Source organism: Pholis gunnellus (assembly GCF_910591455.1).
Source record: "Pholis gunnellus genome assembly, chromosome: 16".
Classification (NCBI taxonomy): Eukaryota; Metazoa; Chordata; class Actinopteri; order Perciformes; family Pholidae; genus Pholis; species Pholis gunnellus.
In genome coordinates this window covers 3,421,823-3,440,233 of record NC_136543.1, presented here as the reverse complement: position 1 = coordinate 3,440,233, position 18,411 = coordinate 3,421,823, and the positions used below count along the sequence as shown (strand labels likewise).

At 41.5% G+C, this 18,411-nt stretch overlaps 1 protein-coding gene across 1 annotated transcript; it reads right to left on the bottom strand.

Annotated features, from left to right (window-relative positions):
- Positions 1-3,920: 3,920 nt before the first annotated feature.
- On the bottom strand, positions 3,921-17,004 carry LOC306708335 (glycogen synthase kinase-3 beta-like). Its single transcript, XM_079176147.1, has 11 exons — positions 16,781-17,004; positions 10,259-10,344; positions 9,090-9,191; positions 8,813-8,896; positions 8,262-8,372; positions 7,965-8,095; positions 7,275-7,479; positions 7,018-7,113; positions 6,107-6,293; positions 5,460-5,537; positions 3,921-4,258 (listed from the first exon to the last, which is right to left on the bottom strand). Exons 1-11 carry the CDS (start codon positions 16,953-16,955, stop codon positions 4,197-4,199), a joined length of 1,317 nt encoding a protein of 438 aa, XP_079032273.1. The 5' UTR covers positions 16,956-17,004; the 3' UTR covers positions 3,921-4,196.
- Between the last annotated feature and the right edge of the window lie 1,407 nt (positions 17,005-18,411).

Below are 18,411 nucleotides of genomic sequence, written 5' to 3'. Positions count from 1 at the left end.
TGTACTAGGATTTTGATATAAAAATACAACTAAATTGACGTTTTTGTAAATTGTTTTGCCTATATTGATAAATATGAGTGGGGATGTGATCTAAAAGGGTTAAAAGGGCTTTTTTAAAATTTCCTCTTGACTTTAAAAGGTGCTTTACAAAAAAAAAGCTCTTTTAAATTACATCATTGAAAAGTAAAACAAACAATCGTTTCAGACATTTTGCATTTATTATACTGTGTGGATCAACATTAGACGAGCAGGTTGGAGAGAGCGCTGTCACGCTAACATGACATGCCTGGGTGCTTCAGATTTCTAGAGGGGGCACATAATGTTTGAAGAGAGTATATTTCTCCATCCAGAGTGAACAGAAAGAAGCATTTTGGAACAGAACCCTTGAAATATTCATTCAACAGTCAGACTGTCCCACAGAGGGGACAGGGAGGACAGCTGAGTAACAACGTTGTCAACAGCTACTTTACATCTTTCACTGGACTAGGAGAGAGGGGGGGGGGGGGGCACAGAGAGGGAGAATTAGAGGGAGAGAGAGAAAGTTCATCAACAAACAGGAGGCTGATTTTTTTTTTTTTTTCTTTGCAGTATTTACATTTTGAATTGTGAAAAATAAAAGAAACTTATTTACACAAATGCACAAACTAAGACTGCTTCATCGGCGGGATGAGGAGAGATAAGATATAAACAACTCTGTCATAAAAAGTAAAAAGATGAAAATAAAAATCAGTGATATTTACACGTGCGATAAGAGGGAGAGTGAGGGGAGAGATGGCTTCTGACATCAGAGGGATGAGACCAATCGGCCGGTGGTTTTGATTCCCCCCAGCAGGGTCACACCTTTTCATGGCCACAGAGGGTCTGACAGCTCTGAGTGTGAACGCGCCCTGCAGAGGGAATCCAACAGGCTGCTTTGGACTCTGGACAGCAAAAAATAAAAAGCTAAATGAGCCCCGCAGGACTGGCAGGTGAGCTTTGGGGGGGAAACTGTTGGTGGGAAAGAGAATGAAAGATGCTCTCCACTCTCCTCGTATAAAATCAATGTGAATGTGCCCAATGTGGTGGAATTAAAAAAGGAAAATGCAAACATGGCTGCAGTGTAAAAACAGCAGGTGGAGGCATGGAGCAATAGTATCAAATATACTATACTACAAACTTTCAAGTGGTCTGTACTGCTTACTATAAATCTGTATTGTTGACTGCTCTAACCCAAAAACACTGGCTGTTCAGACTCGCAGGTTGGAGAATGGTCTTCTGTTCTTGAGAGAATACATTCCCATGACCTCAAACAGCTCTCTTTTATTTTTTAGGGTAAAAATTAAAAATCGGTCCTCTCAAAGATAGAAGTACAAGGAGCACACAAACACGGTGACCTAACAGGAAGTCCCCTGCTTGAGATTCACGTTGGACTACTATTCACATTGAGCACATCTTCCCTTCCGTGCACGTGTCCATTCGTCTTCAGCGTTATTGTAGTCTTTATACAGAGAACCTGTTCTCAATCATTTCCACTGATGGAACTACTGTTCACTAACAACATTTCAAAGCCCTCTCTGGCTGAAATGAACTGACATCCGATTCTCGTCCCCAAAAACAAAAATAAATACGTTTAGGTTTAGCACCCCCCAACCCCTCGTCGAGTTTAAGAGAACATTTAATCCCTGTCCCGGCATTCTGAAGCTTCTCTGCTGCATTTAAATCAACAGGAGGACCGACATTCACTCAGCTCTTGGGAGTAAAAAAGCATTTTTTTCTACACTAACATCAGGGCACCGAATAATATTTCAGCTGGGGGGGGGGGGGGGGGGGGACTTTTTGATTCGATAGCGTTTGTGTTTGATCTGCCGATATATTACAGGGTATCTTACAGGGTTTTAGTACGACATCCTTAGAACATTGTGAAATTAAAACTAATTTTGAAACCAGCCTTTTGTTTTCTGTATGACTACATGTCAACAGACAGTATGGGGGAGCCATTAAAGGGTAACTTCTGGATTCCCCATGTTTTTCTGTCTAAGTGACGGTCCAGTACTGAGGGAGAACGCTGTCCTGAAACGTGCTGCAATGTCATCGCTAGGCTCAACTCCTCGATGTACGTCCACTAAAAGTGATTGTTTTTGGCACTGACAGGCTCCCATTGTTATCTTAAGTGTCTGACAACATTATGAAAAAAAAAAGAAAAAAAAGCTCTACAGAGAAATAAAAACCTTTTCTTTAACTTGCGCTTGACTCGGTCAGTTTGTGTTAGTGTGTACACCGGTCTGGTTGGCGAGGGTCAGGCCTGATCCACGTCGTCAAAACCTTTTTAAAACTAAAATGCTTACATTGCACTAAAGAATTACGTTGCAGCCCTTTAAGCGTCTCCTGGTCGGAGCGCTCTCACTTAATACTGGACCAACACACCAAAACATGATAAAATAAAAAATACCAAAGTAACCCTTTAAGTAACAATATTAAGCACATTTCAAGACTCTTCACAGCTTTAAAATCAATCAATCAAATCAATTATCTTAAAACTATTTCAGACTTTTTAAAAGTAGCAACTGTTGAGTAGGGCAACTGCCCTGATTCAAACGTTTTCACTTCTTTTCATTCAACACATCATGACCACAATGAACGTTAGTTCCGTTTTAAAAGCTCAAAATGAAAAGAAAAAGTTTAATCAAGCTAATTTTAGTGGAACTTCAGAGACGTCTGAAAACAACTGCTTCCTCTACGTTCACTCAGTTCTAGCACGGTAGCACCAGAGAAACCAGTGGAGGCTGTCAGGTTTCTTTTTTTCGTCCTTCTGGTTTAAAAGGGGCGTAAATAGGTTATTTTCTTCAGCAAGTAAATTCTGGAAACAATTTCTTCAAGAAGCATTGATGGTCGTGATACAGAATCTCTAGTTTCTTAGACGAGCTTCAAAATCCGTTTACGTTTCTATTGCTGCGATGACAGATGTTTTTATCTAATCGTGAACACAACTAGCTAGCTGTAGGACAGAGAGCAAGCAGCGCACTGAGCGGCGTCCAGTGATGTACTAATATTTACACTACTACCACTTGAATTAGTTTGCTCGTGTTCTAGATCTGCTTTTAGCTGAGCCCCACACTTTCTCCACAACCAACATTTACAGGTCTAAACTACTTTTTCAGGTTTAGAAGAAAAGCAGGAGTTGAGGGGTATTCCTCTGGGTGGCCAAACAAATGAACACCTCTGCCCTGCCGAATGTGGGAATGAGTCGAACAAAAAAAATCACAGATAAAAGCTGAAGGGGAGTCTAAAACACATGATTGATCTTGCCTATGTTTGCTATGAGGGAATATCTCACGCTTTTATCAGGCAAAACTCTGTAGATCAGGAAACAAACAGGAGGACAGGTGACTGGTGATTTCCAGTCCGGCCTGTATAAAGTAACGGAGCCACTGAACCCTGATTCACGCAACACTGATAACTGCTACTGATGAGGTTTTCTACTCTGCCACTTAAGCGTGTGAATTATCAAGACGTGGAGGTTCAATTTAAACCGTAACATCAAGCTGGATTGGTTCAAATAACGCGGCTGGAGCATTAAGGACTCCATCATCCCCGACATCCGCTCTCCCGCCCTGAGTAGAATAAAACGTTCTTTACCCTGATGACCTACGAGGGGCTACTCCTGATCTCGCTCAGGCAGTGGACAGTTCAGATGCAAAAAAACACAGAAGAATATAAAAAAATAATCTTAGGTGGAAAAAAATTAAATAAAACTGGCGAAAAAATGTTTTGCGATCACATGATGCGTTCTATTAGGCAAATAAATTAAACACAAATATAAAGAAGGAAAAAAAAAAGTTGATTTAAAAAAAAAAAAAAAAAAAAAAGAAAAGTTATATTACAGAGGACCAGCCCCCACTATTGAACCTTCACAGACCACCTGAGCAGCAGCGAGAGGACTACTCTGTGTGTGTGTGTGTGTGTGTGTGTGTGTGTGTGTGTATGGGTTTAACAATCACCTGCCGTAGTTACAACCCCAGGCAGCTAAAGAGCTAATGTTTGTTTGTTCAATGTATTTACTGTACAAAAACAGATCATCTAAGAGGAGAGCAAGCAGCATGGAGGAAAGCACTAGAGTGAGTGAGTGAGTGAGTGAGTGTGTGTGTGTGTGTGTGTCTGTATGTGTGTGTGTGTTGAGATAAGGGTGAGGTTCGCAGGCAGGCAGGTGAGAAGCTGCTTCAGATGCTGTTAAGAGATCCGGGTACTGAACTGTGTTGAGATGAATCGGAACCGGTACCATCTGAAGGACACAGGAGGGGGAACAAAAGACAGTCAGAGGTAAATGAACAGTCCACGACTCAAAGGACCCGACAGCAGTATTTTACATAACAAGCCGTAATTAAAAAAAATACAGATTTTTGGAAAAATGGGGATGTATATAAGGACTACACAATGTTTTCAAACCACTTGAAAATGTTCCTATTGAGTGGAGAAGAGTGAATGCACGGCCACGGCTGTAACTGAAAACATAACGTGATTTGATATGTGCATTCTGAAATCTGTCATTTCTGAAGAAGTGTCCAGTACGTCAAATCTAGTTAGTTCATGAAAAGTTTTACTGATTTCATTTCTAATACTGCCACCTTGTGTCAAACAGACCAACAAAAAAGATTACTCTGAATACAACACAAATATAGAATAGAGATGCAGCGATCAATCAGTTGATTGAAACCTGAATAAACTCACTTGTTTGAAGAAAATCTTTTCACAGCAGTATATATATATATATATATATATATATTAGAAAAGGAATTATGACCTATTTAACTTTCCAACTCTGGTTCTAAGCATCTTACAATATATAAATACAAGTACTAATGCCAAGATATGTTTTTAATCAGAGTAGGTATTTCAATAAAAATACAATCGTTTTGGATGGATTTTCCTTTTGGTTTGAATTGCGTGTTTTCTGCAAATAAACACTATAGATGATAAAAAAACGGATAACATTTAGATTTGCCGTGACTGTGGGGAAAAAAGTCTTGAGCCTTGCTCTCAATAATAGTTCTAAGAAAGAAAACCAGAATGGGCAGGTCAAAGATTTGTAAAATATCAGACAATCGACCAAGAAAACTGCAATCGGTGCATCTCTGATATTTAATGCAGAGCTGCTAACTATTTATATCTATTTAAATTAAATGCATAAAAGTAGTCAGTTCCAACCTAGAATAATCCTGCAGGACTGTCAGAATGAAAAACTAAACCTAGTCCTTTACAAATAAAATAAAGTAAATAAAATAGACGACTTTGCCTCCTTAGCCAATTAAAATTCAGTACATAATAACATCATCTATATATAAAAATGTGTTAAATCAATTTAATTCAAAATGTTGACTTGTGATGTCTGAATTGATTTTTTAATAATGGTATTCATGTTGAACACCACAACACCATGATATTGACAATAATATTATAGCAACATTAACAGAAGAGTTCCCCACCTTGGGCGGAAGCAGCTGTGTGAGAGCGGGCGTGAGGAGGGATGAGGGTTGAGTTCAGCTGGGGCTGGATGGACAGCTCTGCAGGAAATAAAAGCAGAGTTTATATTTAATGATGAGTCACAGTGTCACAGAACAAGAGGATAGTGTACGCTGCATTAATGGCACCTCCTCTGAGGTCACAGCGTTGGCAGAAAACAAACCAAGAGACACCACCTGATTGTATTTAGAGAAACAGATGGTGATGAATCCATCGAGCACAACGTCAACACAACTTAACAATCTGTCAACTAAAACGGATTAAATCGGGACAGTTCACCTCAAAATCTAAAATACATATTATTCCTCCGATCTGTAGAGCTGCTTATTAATCTAGATAGTTTTGGAGTGAGTTGCAGAGAGTTGGAGCTATCCACCATAGTGGAGTCTGTTCTCTCCAATTTAACTGAACTAGATGGCACTCAGCTTGTGGTGCACAAAGAAAAGACATTTTTTGGGAAAAACTCAACAGCAATGTCTCTTTCCAGAAATCCTGACCCGGTTACAAAAGATAATCCACAGAACCTGTTGTGAGTAATTTCATGGAGGAACTATTTTCTCTCCACCGAACTACACCCACCAACCGTATCAAGACGCAGAAGGAAATGTACCTGTGGTGCTGAAGTTGAAGAGCATCGGCAGTTCTCTGCCGCTGGGCAGTCGTGTGTTCGGCTGGCGCAGCTCTTCGAAGAAGCCGTGCGAGCAGGCCTCTAGTGGGGAGAACCGCGAGGCCGGCGTGTACTCCAGCAGCCGGGAGCAAAGGGTAATGGCCTCTGGAGGGGTGCGAGGTTTAAACACCTGAGGAACGAGAAGAGTGAGTCCAAGTATCTGCCAAAAAGACTACACTAGACAGTTTCTAGCATCAATGCAAAGCACTCTGTAGGTTTCAATTCATCAAAACCACCTAGCATCTAAATTGTACTGTTTTGAGTATTTACTATCTACTGGAGGTTAGCATGACACCCCGATGTTCCATTTACATCATTTCATTTTAACACACGAGGTAAATGTAGGACTTCAAATAGAAAGAAAACACAAAGAAACCCCCTTATAGAAGAGTTCTGAATCTAAAGAAATAAATTGCATGCATTGGAGTAGAAAAGCTATCCGCTCTGTAGTAAATGTGAAAGGGCCACTTCTCTGGGTTTTACGTAGTTTCTGTACTCTTTAAGTGTCACAGGGTTAATCGACATTCAGCAGGAGGGCACTAAAGCGCTTCAACTGGCAGATTTAAATAGGCTGTGTGGGCAGCAACACGTCCACTGGTATTCTCTTCTTTTGTTCTGAGAAACTAGTGTAGTGTCCGTCACTTTCTGGAACAAATGCCTTTGTGTACATGTAGAAATGTAAAACATTTGCAGAGTTCGTGCCACACAAAAATGTAGAAAATTGGTCTTATACCCTATGAAGAGTGTTGTGAAAATCGTCATCATTGACACATGGATTCATTCTACATGTCAGACAGTACAGGCCTGGAGAATACTCACTGCCCTGCAGTGTCTTTCCCCGGGTGTTTACTTGCCTTGGTCCATGGATGAGCTTTGATCTGAGGAAACTTGAATTCTGTGTAGTTTGGGTTCATCTCTCGGATTTGTTCCCTTGTCGGGGTTCCTAGCACCTGAGAATAGATGTAGGAGTATGAGCAGTATTCTACGGACACACCGACGAGCACAAACCAAGTATATATCAAACTCCTATAACCTCCACTGAAAAGAGGAATTACAAGTGACCCTGAGAACGGTTCAGCAGCACACAAGACGCCTCATAAAACGCACTCACCTTGATAATCTCGACAAGCTGGTCCACCCCGCTGTCACCGGGGAATATGGGTTGTCCGAGCAGCAGCTCAGCCAGTACGCAGCCTGCTGACCAGATGTCAATGTTTGCCGTGTAGTCCGTGGCACCGAAAATGAGCTCAGGGGCGCGATAGTAGCGAGAGCAGATATACGACACGTTGGGCTCTCCGCGGATCAGCTGCTTGGCGCTGGGGAAATACAAGAAATCAGATCAAAACGATAAAGATGGCAGCAAAGAATGGCTGAGGTCCAAGGGGATGGAGGGTGTGAACTATTGTACAGGAAACGGCTGTCAAGAGTTCTTTGTTTTATTCCTCTTTCAACAGACTACAGAGGTTCTTAACCTGTGAAAGGGTCCACTGGACCTGGGTCGATCTCAGTTGGATTTTACTTGACATTATGATACATTGTGGCAAATTAAAAGTAGCCTCGCCACAGTTTTACACCGGCCCAACCCCAGAGAACACTGCGCAAATGAAGCGTGATCAGCATAAAGTAGGTCTGCCATATTGAATTCTGACCCATGATGCCACTGGGCTGTTTAAAGTGGTTAATTCATGCCTAAACCTTCGGATATTATCTGCAGTGCTGTCTGCTCTGCACATACAAACATGCTACACCTCTTGATTTCGCCGTTGTTAAAAGCATTCTTCCATCTGCTCATGCAGCTCACCTGCCAAAGTCACACAGCTTGAGGATGGCAGTTTCTGGGTCGACAAGCAGGTTCTGGGGCTTGATGTCTCTGTGACAAACGCCCTGGGAATGGATGTATGCCAGACTACGAAACAACTGGTACATGTACACCTGAGGAGGTCACAACATCAGAACAAAGTGTTAAGGTGGAAACAAACTAAAATAACAACAATATGGTGCTTTGTATTACTGTGTTAAGAGTTTCAAAGATGCCCCCCCAACCCATTCCAAAGAAACAATACGCATTAGTACTTGGTAGGAACAAGCTGAAAATTACCTTCACATATATGATAGGAATGATGCTCTTGGCCTTGTTAAAATGCCTGGCAACCCTGTAGACCGTCTCAGGGACAAAGTCCAGCACCAGGTTGAGATACACTTCATCTTTCTGTGCAGCACGGAACAGAGAGAGATCGTTGGGTTAAGATGTGCATGATGTAATATACACGTTTGCCCTACCCATTGTTATACATACCAATGTTACAGGAACACAAACTGCTGTTGATTTACAAGATGAATATATTTTTTAATCTATTTATCTAAAAATAAAAATGAACACAAACAGAATCCAGTCATTTACTTCTCCAACTAAATCTAAAATCAGAAGTTTGTTTGTCCAAGAAAGGGACTGCTTCCCTTTTTCCTGTTCTTTTTATGCTGCATCTGTGTAAAGTTATATTATATATGCATTATGACATCATTTCCTCTGTTTTACTGGAATCTCCTGAAACTATGGTGCAGTGAGATAAGATTGTGGGAATATAGGGACTTGGTGAACAGAATTTGATTTAGAAATGAGAAGAAAAAAAACAAATACATGAGCTGTACCTTCTCTCCACTGGAGTAGAAGAAGTAACGTAGCCTGACGATGTTGCAGTGGTCCAGCTTCCTCATGATCTGTAGTTCCCGATTCTTCAAACACGTGAGCGGAAAGGTGAGAAATCAAGAACACCAACATGAGAGGAACTTTAAAAAAAGGACAGGGAAACCTTACGTACATAGAACAAACACGCTTATTCCAAAACCAACTTAATCATTTAGGAACAACATTGAAAACAAAAACAAACAGAGAACAAGAGAACATGTGGAGAAGTGAGTTTATTACCTTGAACCTCTTATCCTGCAGAACCTTCTTAATGGCCACCATCTCCTGGCTGTCGATGAGGCGAGCTTGGTACACCACACCAAACGACCCATTGCCAATCACCTGAGGTTTTCACAAAAGAGGAAACAGTCAGACACTCGGCGCCAAGCACAAATAACAGACATGATTTTATCAGGCTCTTGATTCTGACTGCTGATATAGAATTTGAGGGTTGGAATGGAGTTCACAGTTTATAATAACCATTGTCCCAACTGTTCAGTTTATGTTCATTTTTGAAAGTGTTGCAACAATCTGAAGTAGTTCAGCTGCAAATTGTGATATTGGTTTTGGGGAAAGATTCAGGTTTAAGGTAACAGAATCATTCCTATACAAATGCCGTTTAAATAATTTGCTTATATATTAATTTAGGTTCTAATCATACATGACAACATATGGAAAAACATTTTAAAACTATGTAGGCTAACATTGATTTAGCTGGTGCTGCGTTCATATTGAAATCATGATGGGAAAGGAAGATATTCCTCCAAAGTGAGACTCTGGGCTTAGCACATGTAGACAGACGGCCTCTCTCCGTGCTGCTCACCGGCTGAGCAAGAAGGCTCGGAAAAGGGGCCGCCGTTCATCTGCATGCACCGCCAGACTTTTTCCACATTGGAAAAGTGTCAATATTTCTGATAAGCCACAATAATAAGACTATCAACTTTGAGATAAAAAAATGCAATAAATGTATGCGAGCAAACTATTACAGAGACATTAAGTAATCTTAGAAGTGTTAAAAGGAAACCAGCAGAAGGACCTGCAAAGGTAGGAACAGCTACGCCCACTCAAAGCAACACCAACCTCAACTCCAGTGATTCCATCAGCCTCTCACTGACACAAGTATGTCACATGATCCGATCAGAGACAAGACGGCTAGCAGAAAGTAAGCGTTCAAGTCACCATTGAAAGCCATAAATCTCAGCACCTGGCAAAGTGATCATGGAGCCACTGGTATTGATCAACAACCTTATCAACTTCAGCCAGATATATTGCAGTCATTTGGTGTAATGAGGTGATAAATGTCTTAGTTACAGTCGCAGACGAGGTGATAACGTTGCACTTCTACTTATAAAAAGGACGGAGCTACTTCTGATGACACCCAGAGGTCTTGGTTGGGCTTCCTTGCTCACCTTGATGTCAGTGTAGGAGACTTCGTGTGGGCGGTCCGGTCCCTGACCTGGTGTGGCCACGACTGTCGTCACCTTCCCGCTGTCTCCTAGGAAACAAGCAGCAACAGGGTCAATGTTAGGCCGGGGGAATATAACAATATAGTGTTGTGATTCAGATCGCATAATAGCAGGTAATCTGGCAATTGCTTTATTCGGCTAAAACTTGTGACGTTATAAAAAGGATTAAAAGACAAAGTTCTGGCTCCTTCCTACAGAGGAGTTATGAAACGGATTCACAATGGGCCCCCACAACAATGGCCCCCAAAACAATAGCCCCCAACATCCAACCCAGGGCACTCGCTGCAGCAAGCCTTAATATTTGGGCCGTCTGAATATTTAGGTTAATGGCAGCCTGGTGAAGGGATGTCAACTTTACGGCGCCTCCAGGGAAGTAGAGAGGAATGGCAGAGTTCAGAATCAACACACTGTCACTAATTAAACTGGGGATGAACCCCAAAATAGACCAAGCACTTTCTTTGTCTTGATAAAACTGTTTTAAGTGATAACAGCCTTTCATACAAGGATTAGTTTGTTACACCGTCCGGTGGCGACGCACTAGAATTGAGAGGATAGAAAAAATGCATTATTATACAGTAATGGCCAATCCCGTTCACGACTGACCCGGTTTGATCACAGTCATGACGCACTGACACCGTTTTCTGGGACTTGGGACAGAAATGCTGTACACTTCATTTTACTACAATGTTAATATTAACTCATTCACACAACAAATCCTACACTGATGGCAGAGGCTGGCATACAAGGTGTCAACCCTGCTAATCAGGATCCAAACTAATGCTCATTCACAAACACTCGCACACCAATGGCAAAGCTTTCAGGGGCAATTTGGGGTTCAGTATTTTTTCCCATGGATATTTCTAGATGTCAACTAGTGCTGTCAGATAAACGGTGTTTTCATTCATCGTACTATGCACATGTGCGACAAATACATTGCAAAACACTGCCTGAAAAGCAATGAATCATCTTTTCAGAGATGGTTATTAAAACGTGGCACTAAACGGCCTCCGTGGCTGAAGACATTTACTGTCACGCTGAACAGAGAGGCCGCGGTGGAGACACTGAGGTGAACCACCTGAAGTGAACACTATGCCAGTTGACGACAAACTACGCTTCCTACTGTTGGTATGTGCAATAAAACCATGGCAAGCATAAAGCTAATCATTTATCAATGCACCTGTTCAACAAGCATACATGATGTAAACATGTAGTTAGCAGTTTCTCATCCCCGCTGCTGTTTTACACAAGCACAGCGTGCTAGCTCGGCTAATAGTGAATCGTTACAAACACACGTAGGTTCTTTTGTTGAGATGCCTCTTAGTGAAGGCTCTGACCTAAAGTTCCCTCTAAGCAGTGTAGCACTGGATGTGTTCGTGGTATGTATTGTGGGTGGAACGGAAGGAGTGCAGCGTGAGTCGCCGTCTGATTATTTTATTACCTTTATAAGTATAAACCTCATATTATGTATTCTTTTTTAAATAGCTGAATTTAAAAGACAACTAGGCCAACAGGAATGGTATAGCGAATATGCTAAATTTCTTTTTATATATATTTATTGGAAGCCATATTGTCATTGCAATAATGAACAATGTTATCACACTGCAGATTTTCCTCGTATCGTCATGTGGACAGGAAGCGCTATCTTCCAACTGGTAAATGACCCGCTCTATCTCCTGTGCCACAATCTCTATTACATTATGTTGCTCACCACACCAACATATTATAATTAAAAATGCAGAACTTCAGACGACATTTTAGCCAGACTAAAACAATTCCATTACCCCAGTTACACAGTGTTAAGGATGGAGACACCCGGTGAACGACTGGCAGGAGCGGACCGGAGAAGTTTCAAACGCTCCACAACCTTTCGTGGAGGTGTGTGAACTGTTTTTTGATGAGTCAGTCTGAAACACGCCTGTTGATTTGCAGAAGGAAGTGCAAAAAAGACAAACATGTCTTTTGAATAATTGTTCTGGGCTGATTTTACAACAACCTGCTGCTGGTTGCACAAAATGTAACCGGCGGATCTGCCGTGCGTCACTGTGGCTCGACAGTGACAGAGATCACACCAGGTAGAGACGACAGACGGAGCAGATACCTGCTGCCTTCAGATGGCTGTAAAGAGAGTGGCCAGTGGAAAGGAAAGACCTTCTGTGTGGTGCTAGAGTGCACCAGAGGACACTAGGGGTGTCCTCGACCAAAGAAATGATGTCGACTAACACTCAAACGATTTTGTTCACTAAACAATTAGTTGATTTAAGCGACAAATCTGGAAAACTGAGTTGTAATGCCATTTTAAAATGACATATCGACTTCAGAAATCTATAACGATCCATCCGTCGAGTGATCGACTAATAGGTGGCAGCCCTAGAGAAGACAAGTGTTGATATTTACATGTTGAAAAGAACAACTTTTCAGTGCCTGCAAGCCAATCTAGCGATAACTACCAAAATTACTCCCACCGCAATGTTTACCTCAAGTCAGCACTGTTCTCTCTCTCTTTTTTTTTTTTTTAAACCTCAGAGAAAGGTATTTCAATACAAAGTAGCATTAAAGCTTTCACATCAAAAGAACTTTAGCCAACTTTAACATTTCCGCACTGGTGCTAAAAGCAGTGAACAGACACGAGTCACATGATTCGATTCACAGAATTGAAGTCGACTTGTCGTTCCTCTTAACTGATGACTTGAATCATCCACTTTTAGTGGACGGCCCTAGTGTGTTCACTGCTCATGCTATCGTCTCACCCATAGTGGAAAAGCACAAGCTACAACAGTATTCTCTGTCTGCACGACACTCAGCACAGCATTGTGTATAGTAGTCAGAGGGGCTTCTACAGCTCACGTAGGCGGATGAATACCCGTCAACACTATCATTCTGATAAATCACCGTGTACCACTAATCTGAATCCCCACGGCAACAATGATTTACTTCACCCTCATGAAATGTCCTAACTCTTTTAGTCTGTCTATGACATTTTAGGTCATTGGAGTGGAGTTTAAGGCAGAGCGTGAACAGCAACATCCCCCCGTCCGAGTCTGGCCCTCGGCTTTAGTTGCATGTCAGTCCCTGCTGCCATTTCTGCTGGTTAAATACATGAAAAATAAATTACATGTACACTTCTGGTCTTTCTGTAAATGTATAAAGTCCAAAAGGTAACATTTTCTGAGGAAAATTCACGTGTTAGCAGCTTATATTTTTGCTGTTAAAACAGAATATAATTGCTGAAAGGAGTTGAACTAGCAGTTAAAATGGAAGTGCTGAAAGAAGTGTGAGTAAATTATATGAACAGTGAAAACTGTGGGGAGTAGGAGCCTAAAAGTTGTTGTTTTTTGTTGCTGACCTGAGGGTTTGTGTCAAAGCGCAAAAGAATGGAAAGGTGAAATGTCAGTTAAAGAGAGACAGATGAGTCGAGTTAAAAGAAAGCACGGACGTTCTGCTTAATTCAAGTTGTGCTACTTAACTTACCACCTTACACATCAAACACCATAATTTGCGGATATATTTCAGTAATTTTGACATAGAAAATAATGTATAGTTATAGCTAGTTGAGAGGAGATTTAATTTTTCTCTGCTGATCTATGCTACTTAAACTATTAAACGGCCTTTTGCTATCTAGCTGTCATTGTGCTGCATCACCCTGACTCAATGCTTTGTTTACCAAACAAGACAAGGCACTTATTGATATGGCCCTCTTACAGCCAGAACTGCACGTCCCGGTGTTCTCGTACGTCCGTCCCCACGCACGCACGGTGAATAGGCCGGCACCATGGTGATATCTGTTACAGCTGAAACTGTGAGGCGTGCAGAGTGACCGGGTCACTGGGTTCTCTTAACTCAATGGCCCGGTTCATGAATACACACTCACACTGGGCGCCAGGTTAAAAGTAGGACAGATAGTTAAAGGATACGCGTATGCCGACCGTCCACGGTGCTCCTCCTCTTACATTTTTTTTGCTGATGCATCAGTCAGTACAGCCGAAGATATCAGGGCTCTTTTTCCTGCTGCCATTCATTTCTTACAGTAGAAAAAACACAACTGGCACAGGATTGAAACTACCCTGAGGTCCATAATCTATCATAATAAAGGTGCTGCCATACTCTGGCTTTGTCAGTGTGTCTGTTTTTGTCATTGTTTCATTATGTCTGAGCTCAGTGTTTGTGGGACACTCTGCTTCCTGTCATTCACAGAAGGAAACTTTAGTCTCTCGGAGGAAATAATCCCTGAAAAACACGCCATTTTTCAAACTTTCTCACATCAATACCTATTTGTTTGGCATTTTATTAACTCAAAAGGCAGATCATTTCTAGCCAGGTTTGAAATATACATACTATTCTGATTAATGCATTTACCAGCAGATTTCCAACAATGTCTTGTCTTCATACACAAAAACACACTGAATACACAAACTCATCATATTAAAGCTAAGTAGCTTTAAGAGAATTAAGTTTACCTTATTAATATGCAGTTTAATGCAGCAAGATCTTCCAAAAATCAAACCAGGCCATCCGCTCTATAAGGAGAACCTCTGGTGTAAGTGACAGGTTTCCATTAAGTATACTGTATATATTGTTTCCTCATGTGACAGTCTACCACAAAAACAGAATCAACACATCGTCCAATTTGTAATTGATCGAGATTATCTTATCGTCTCTCAGTCAACAGTACCTCAGATTTATATAAAGGAATTGTGGAGAAAAGCCTTCTTGTGATAGCAATTTTTATATATCTTCCAACAAAAATTTGTCAATTTGATTATTTCTCATAAAACCAGACAGCAAAAAAGAGACAGTGTGGTGGTGATGTCATCCACAGACAGTGAATAATAGAACAACCGCTTGGACACTGTCACAGCAGCCGTAGTAATTATACTGAGATGTGGGGAAAGTTTTATGATTTACTGCCGTGAGCCTCACTTTCAAATCCCCTCGGGTGTGTAATACATTAACACAACAACAAAAACTTTTTAAACACACTAATTCACTGTTTGTGGACCAAGCCAAAAGTAGAACTCAATGAAATCATCAATTATCTAGTGGATATGCCACTTTCTAAGACTGGCAAATATTTCAGTGGAATAAAATCAGTAGAAAATTAACCATATAGGGAAAAACATTCTGGTTCATCACATTGAACCAGGAGGGCAACAATCGTTTTTATCTACCTCCCACTGTTGCCCATAAAGTGGCTGATCAGTAGTTTCTCTTTGTTTAGGTTCACATTGCACCACATTCTGGAGTCTTTAGCTCCTGAATGTGGTATCTTGAGTATCTCACATAAACTGGAGTACTTAATAGAAACCCCTAACATTGTGTCATCAAACATCCTCTACTGTTATTCATAATAACAGATCACTGGTTGGTATGGCAACACAACATCCTGAATTCTCCATGTCCAAGTTTAATTTCACCGGTAATATTAAATGTCAAATCACATCATTCTCTCTCACAAATAGCTGGCTAACTGGGCTTATCCTGTCTCTTGAAATAGCCTCCGGATCTCCCAAACCCGACAGCGTATCCAACAATCATCTTTACCAGTTGACGGCAACATTTGGGGCTTTAAAGGCCTCCAGCAGCGTTGCTGAGAGAGGGAGAGCAAGAAAACATGGGTCACACTGCTTTGAACTACAAGTGACCTCCCAGTTGGGCTCTAATATCAAACACACACCACTACCTGCTAATGGATGATACGGTTTGGATTAACACATGCAAGCACACACACACAAACAGATCTCTGCTTACACCTGTCACTATGGTAATAAAGAGGCATACTATAACTCCATCTCAGACAGAGGAAACCTACTCCTTGCTATCCCAGCAGACAGCCCAGCTCTTGTGCTGGATATGCATCACTTGCATCCTCCAGGCGTCGGCCACCTGCTGCTAAGCTTTTGCCCCACAGGTGACCTTGGTGAAAAGGCAACTTTCCGCCCTGACCCTTCTCCAGGCTGATGGCTGATGGCGCAATCTCAACGGCACCCACAAATAACACCCTTGGATGCAGCACTCGAGCTCGGGTATTTGCGGTCCAGCTTGGCCACAAAGAACAAGGGAGCCCCGTTTTACTGCTCACTCACATTGACCACAGTTAAATAAAATAGATCCTCACATTGTAATTTAACATTAGTGGATCAGATTATTCGTCAATATGATTGACGTAACACTGAGTTACAATGATAACCACCCAGCTGCTTAGTTTGACATCAGTAGGGCTGAATAACGTTACATCCATCCGCCGGACGGGGAACTAGAAACATACAAAACAAGTGGCTAACGTTAGCAGGCTAGCTGGCTAGCATGCTAGCAAGCTAGCAAGTTGGTTACCACTATACAGGAGCAATAACGACTTTCCTCCGGATTATAACATATAACACTGGCAGGTATTTTGGAGGTAAAAGCACATAATATAATGTATTGGATAGACAGACTACGACAAAGAGCTGAAGGCTAATTAGGACTTACTGGCAAGCTTAAGGTTCGAGCATCCCGACGAGCTGCTGCCGGAGGCCTGCGGGACCCCGGACTTTCCTGTGCTGCTCCCCACGGCAGCGGCTGATCCGGTGGACGCAGCGGCGGTTCCTGGAACACCTGGCGGCTCAGCAAACGAGCTGGTCCTGGGCCGCCCGCTGCCGCTCATATCTCTGTGCAGGGGTCAGGGTTGTTTCTTTCACTATTTTCAGCCAATTGACTATTAATTATGAATACACAGCAGCGAATAATCGTGGAAAGACACACCGAGAAATACCGCTCCCGTTGCCGCCGGCTGTCTGGGCTGATAGCTGTTGCTAGACACCTAGAAACAGACCGCTCGCAATGCCACATGGGAGACGAAGTTCGAAGTAGCTGTTGCTCAGCTTTGCTGCACAGGCTTTCATAAATCAAAACAACTACAAAGTTAAAATGACTTAACAGTGGATGTAGGCCAAGGAAAGAGCAACGCTCACAGTGTACAATACCATAAAAATAAAAGACTAAACATTTCAGTATTCAGATAAAAAACACAGATGTTGGCCTGTTAGTGACAAGTTGCCCACCACTTTATCCTAATGCTACAGATTATTTTTACATTAGAGTAGTGTAGCTATAAAGCAATTTGTAACCTCATTTTGATATCTGCTAATTGGTATTTTTCTGCTTGTAAAAGTGAAAGGAACAAATATAAAGTAAAAAGACCACTTGGGAGGTTTAGCATTGTGATATTGCTTACATCTACTTTAAATGAAGCTCTTTTTTTGTAATTGTTTTCCATATAAGTAATAATAATATGATACGATTGTGATTGTGTGGGTAAAACAACATACTTCAGTATCTTGAAGGCCTAGGGGCTTATTTGTTTTGAAGTAGACAGGCTGTCGTAACGTCTAGCTTCTCAGTGTTTATTTTGCAGATATGGAAGGCTCTGTCCAGGTCCCCTTACCTTAACCCACCTCTCACCCAATATGACCTCAATGTGAAAGGCTACTCTAATCCAATAGGCACACTTAACACTGAGATTCTTATAAAGGCCAGTTGGAAAAGTGCACACTTTTCCAGAGGTTTCGGAGACTTGCCTGTTAGGGTGGCTGCATCTGTAGGTCATGTTCATTTGTCTAGTATAATTTGGTCATGTGAGGATTCATTTGCATCAGCTATCCTCTCTTGTATCCTCTCTCATTCTGGAAGTAGAGATTTCAATAAATCAGGGAGTCATTTGACACCTTCTGTATGTGGATTGATAAATAAGACATACATTTTTTTGGAAATGTTCCAAAAACGAGAGAAATTCAAGCATGTGAAATAAATTCAAGGACATGGGACATTGTGTTAGAACTTTAATATTTTCAATATTTAGTTTTTTTTTTTTTTGTTGTTTAGAAATATTGCACATGGTCAACATGCCTGCTTATGAGATAACACTCACCTCGCTCATCCTAAAATTCCTTCTCCAAAGTAAGGACAGTTTATTTTTAAGCACAATCATACAGTGTACACACATACATGTGTGTGGATGCACATATGTCGGTGTGGGTGTGTGCACGCGTGCACGTGATTGCACATGCATGCAGACGGACACTTTACAGCCCTAACCCCAAAGAGATGAGAATTGATAGTTC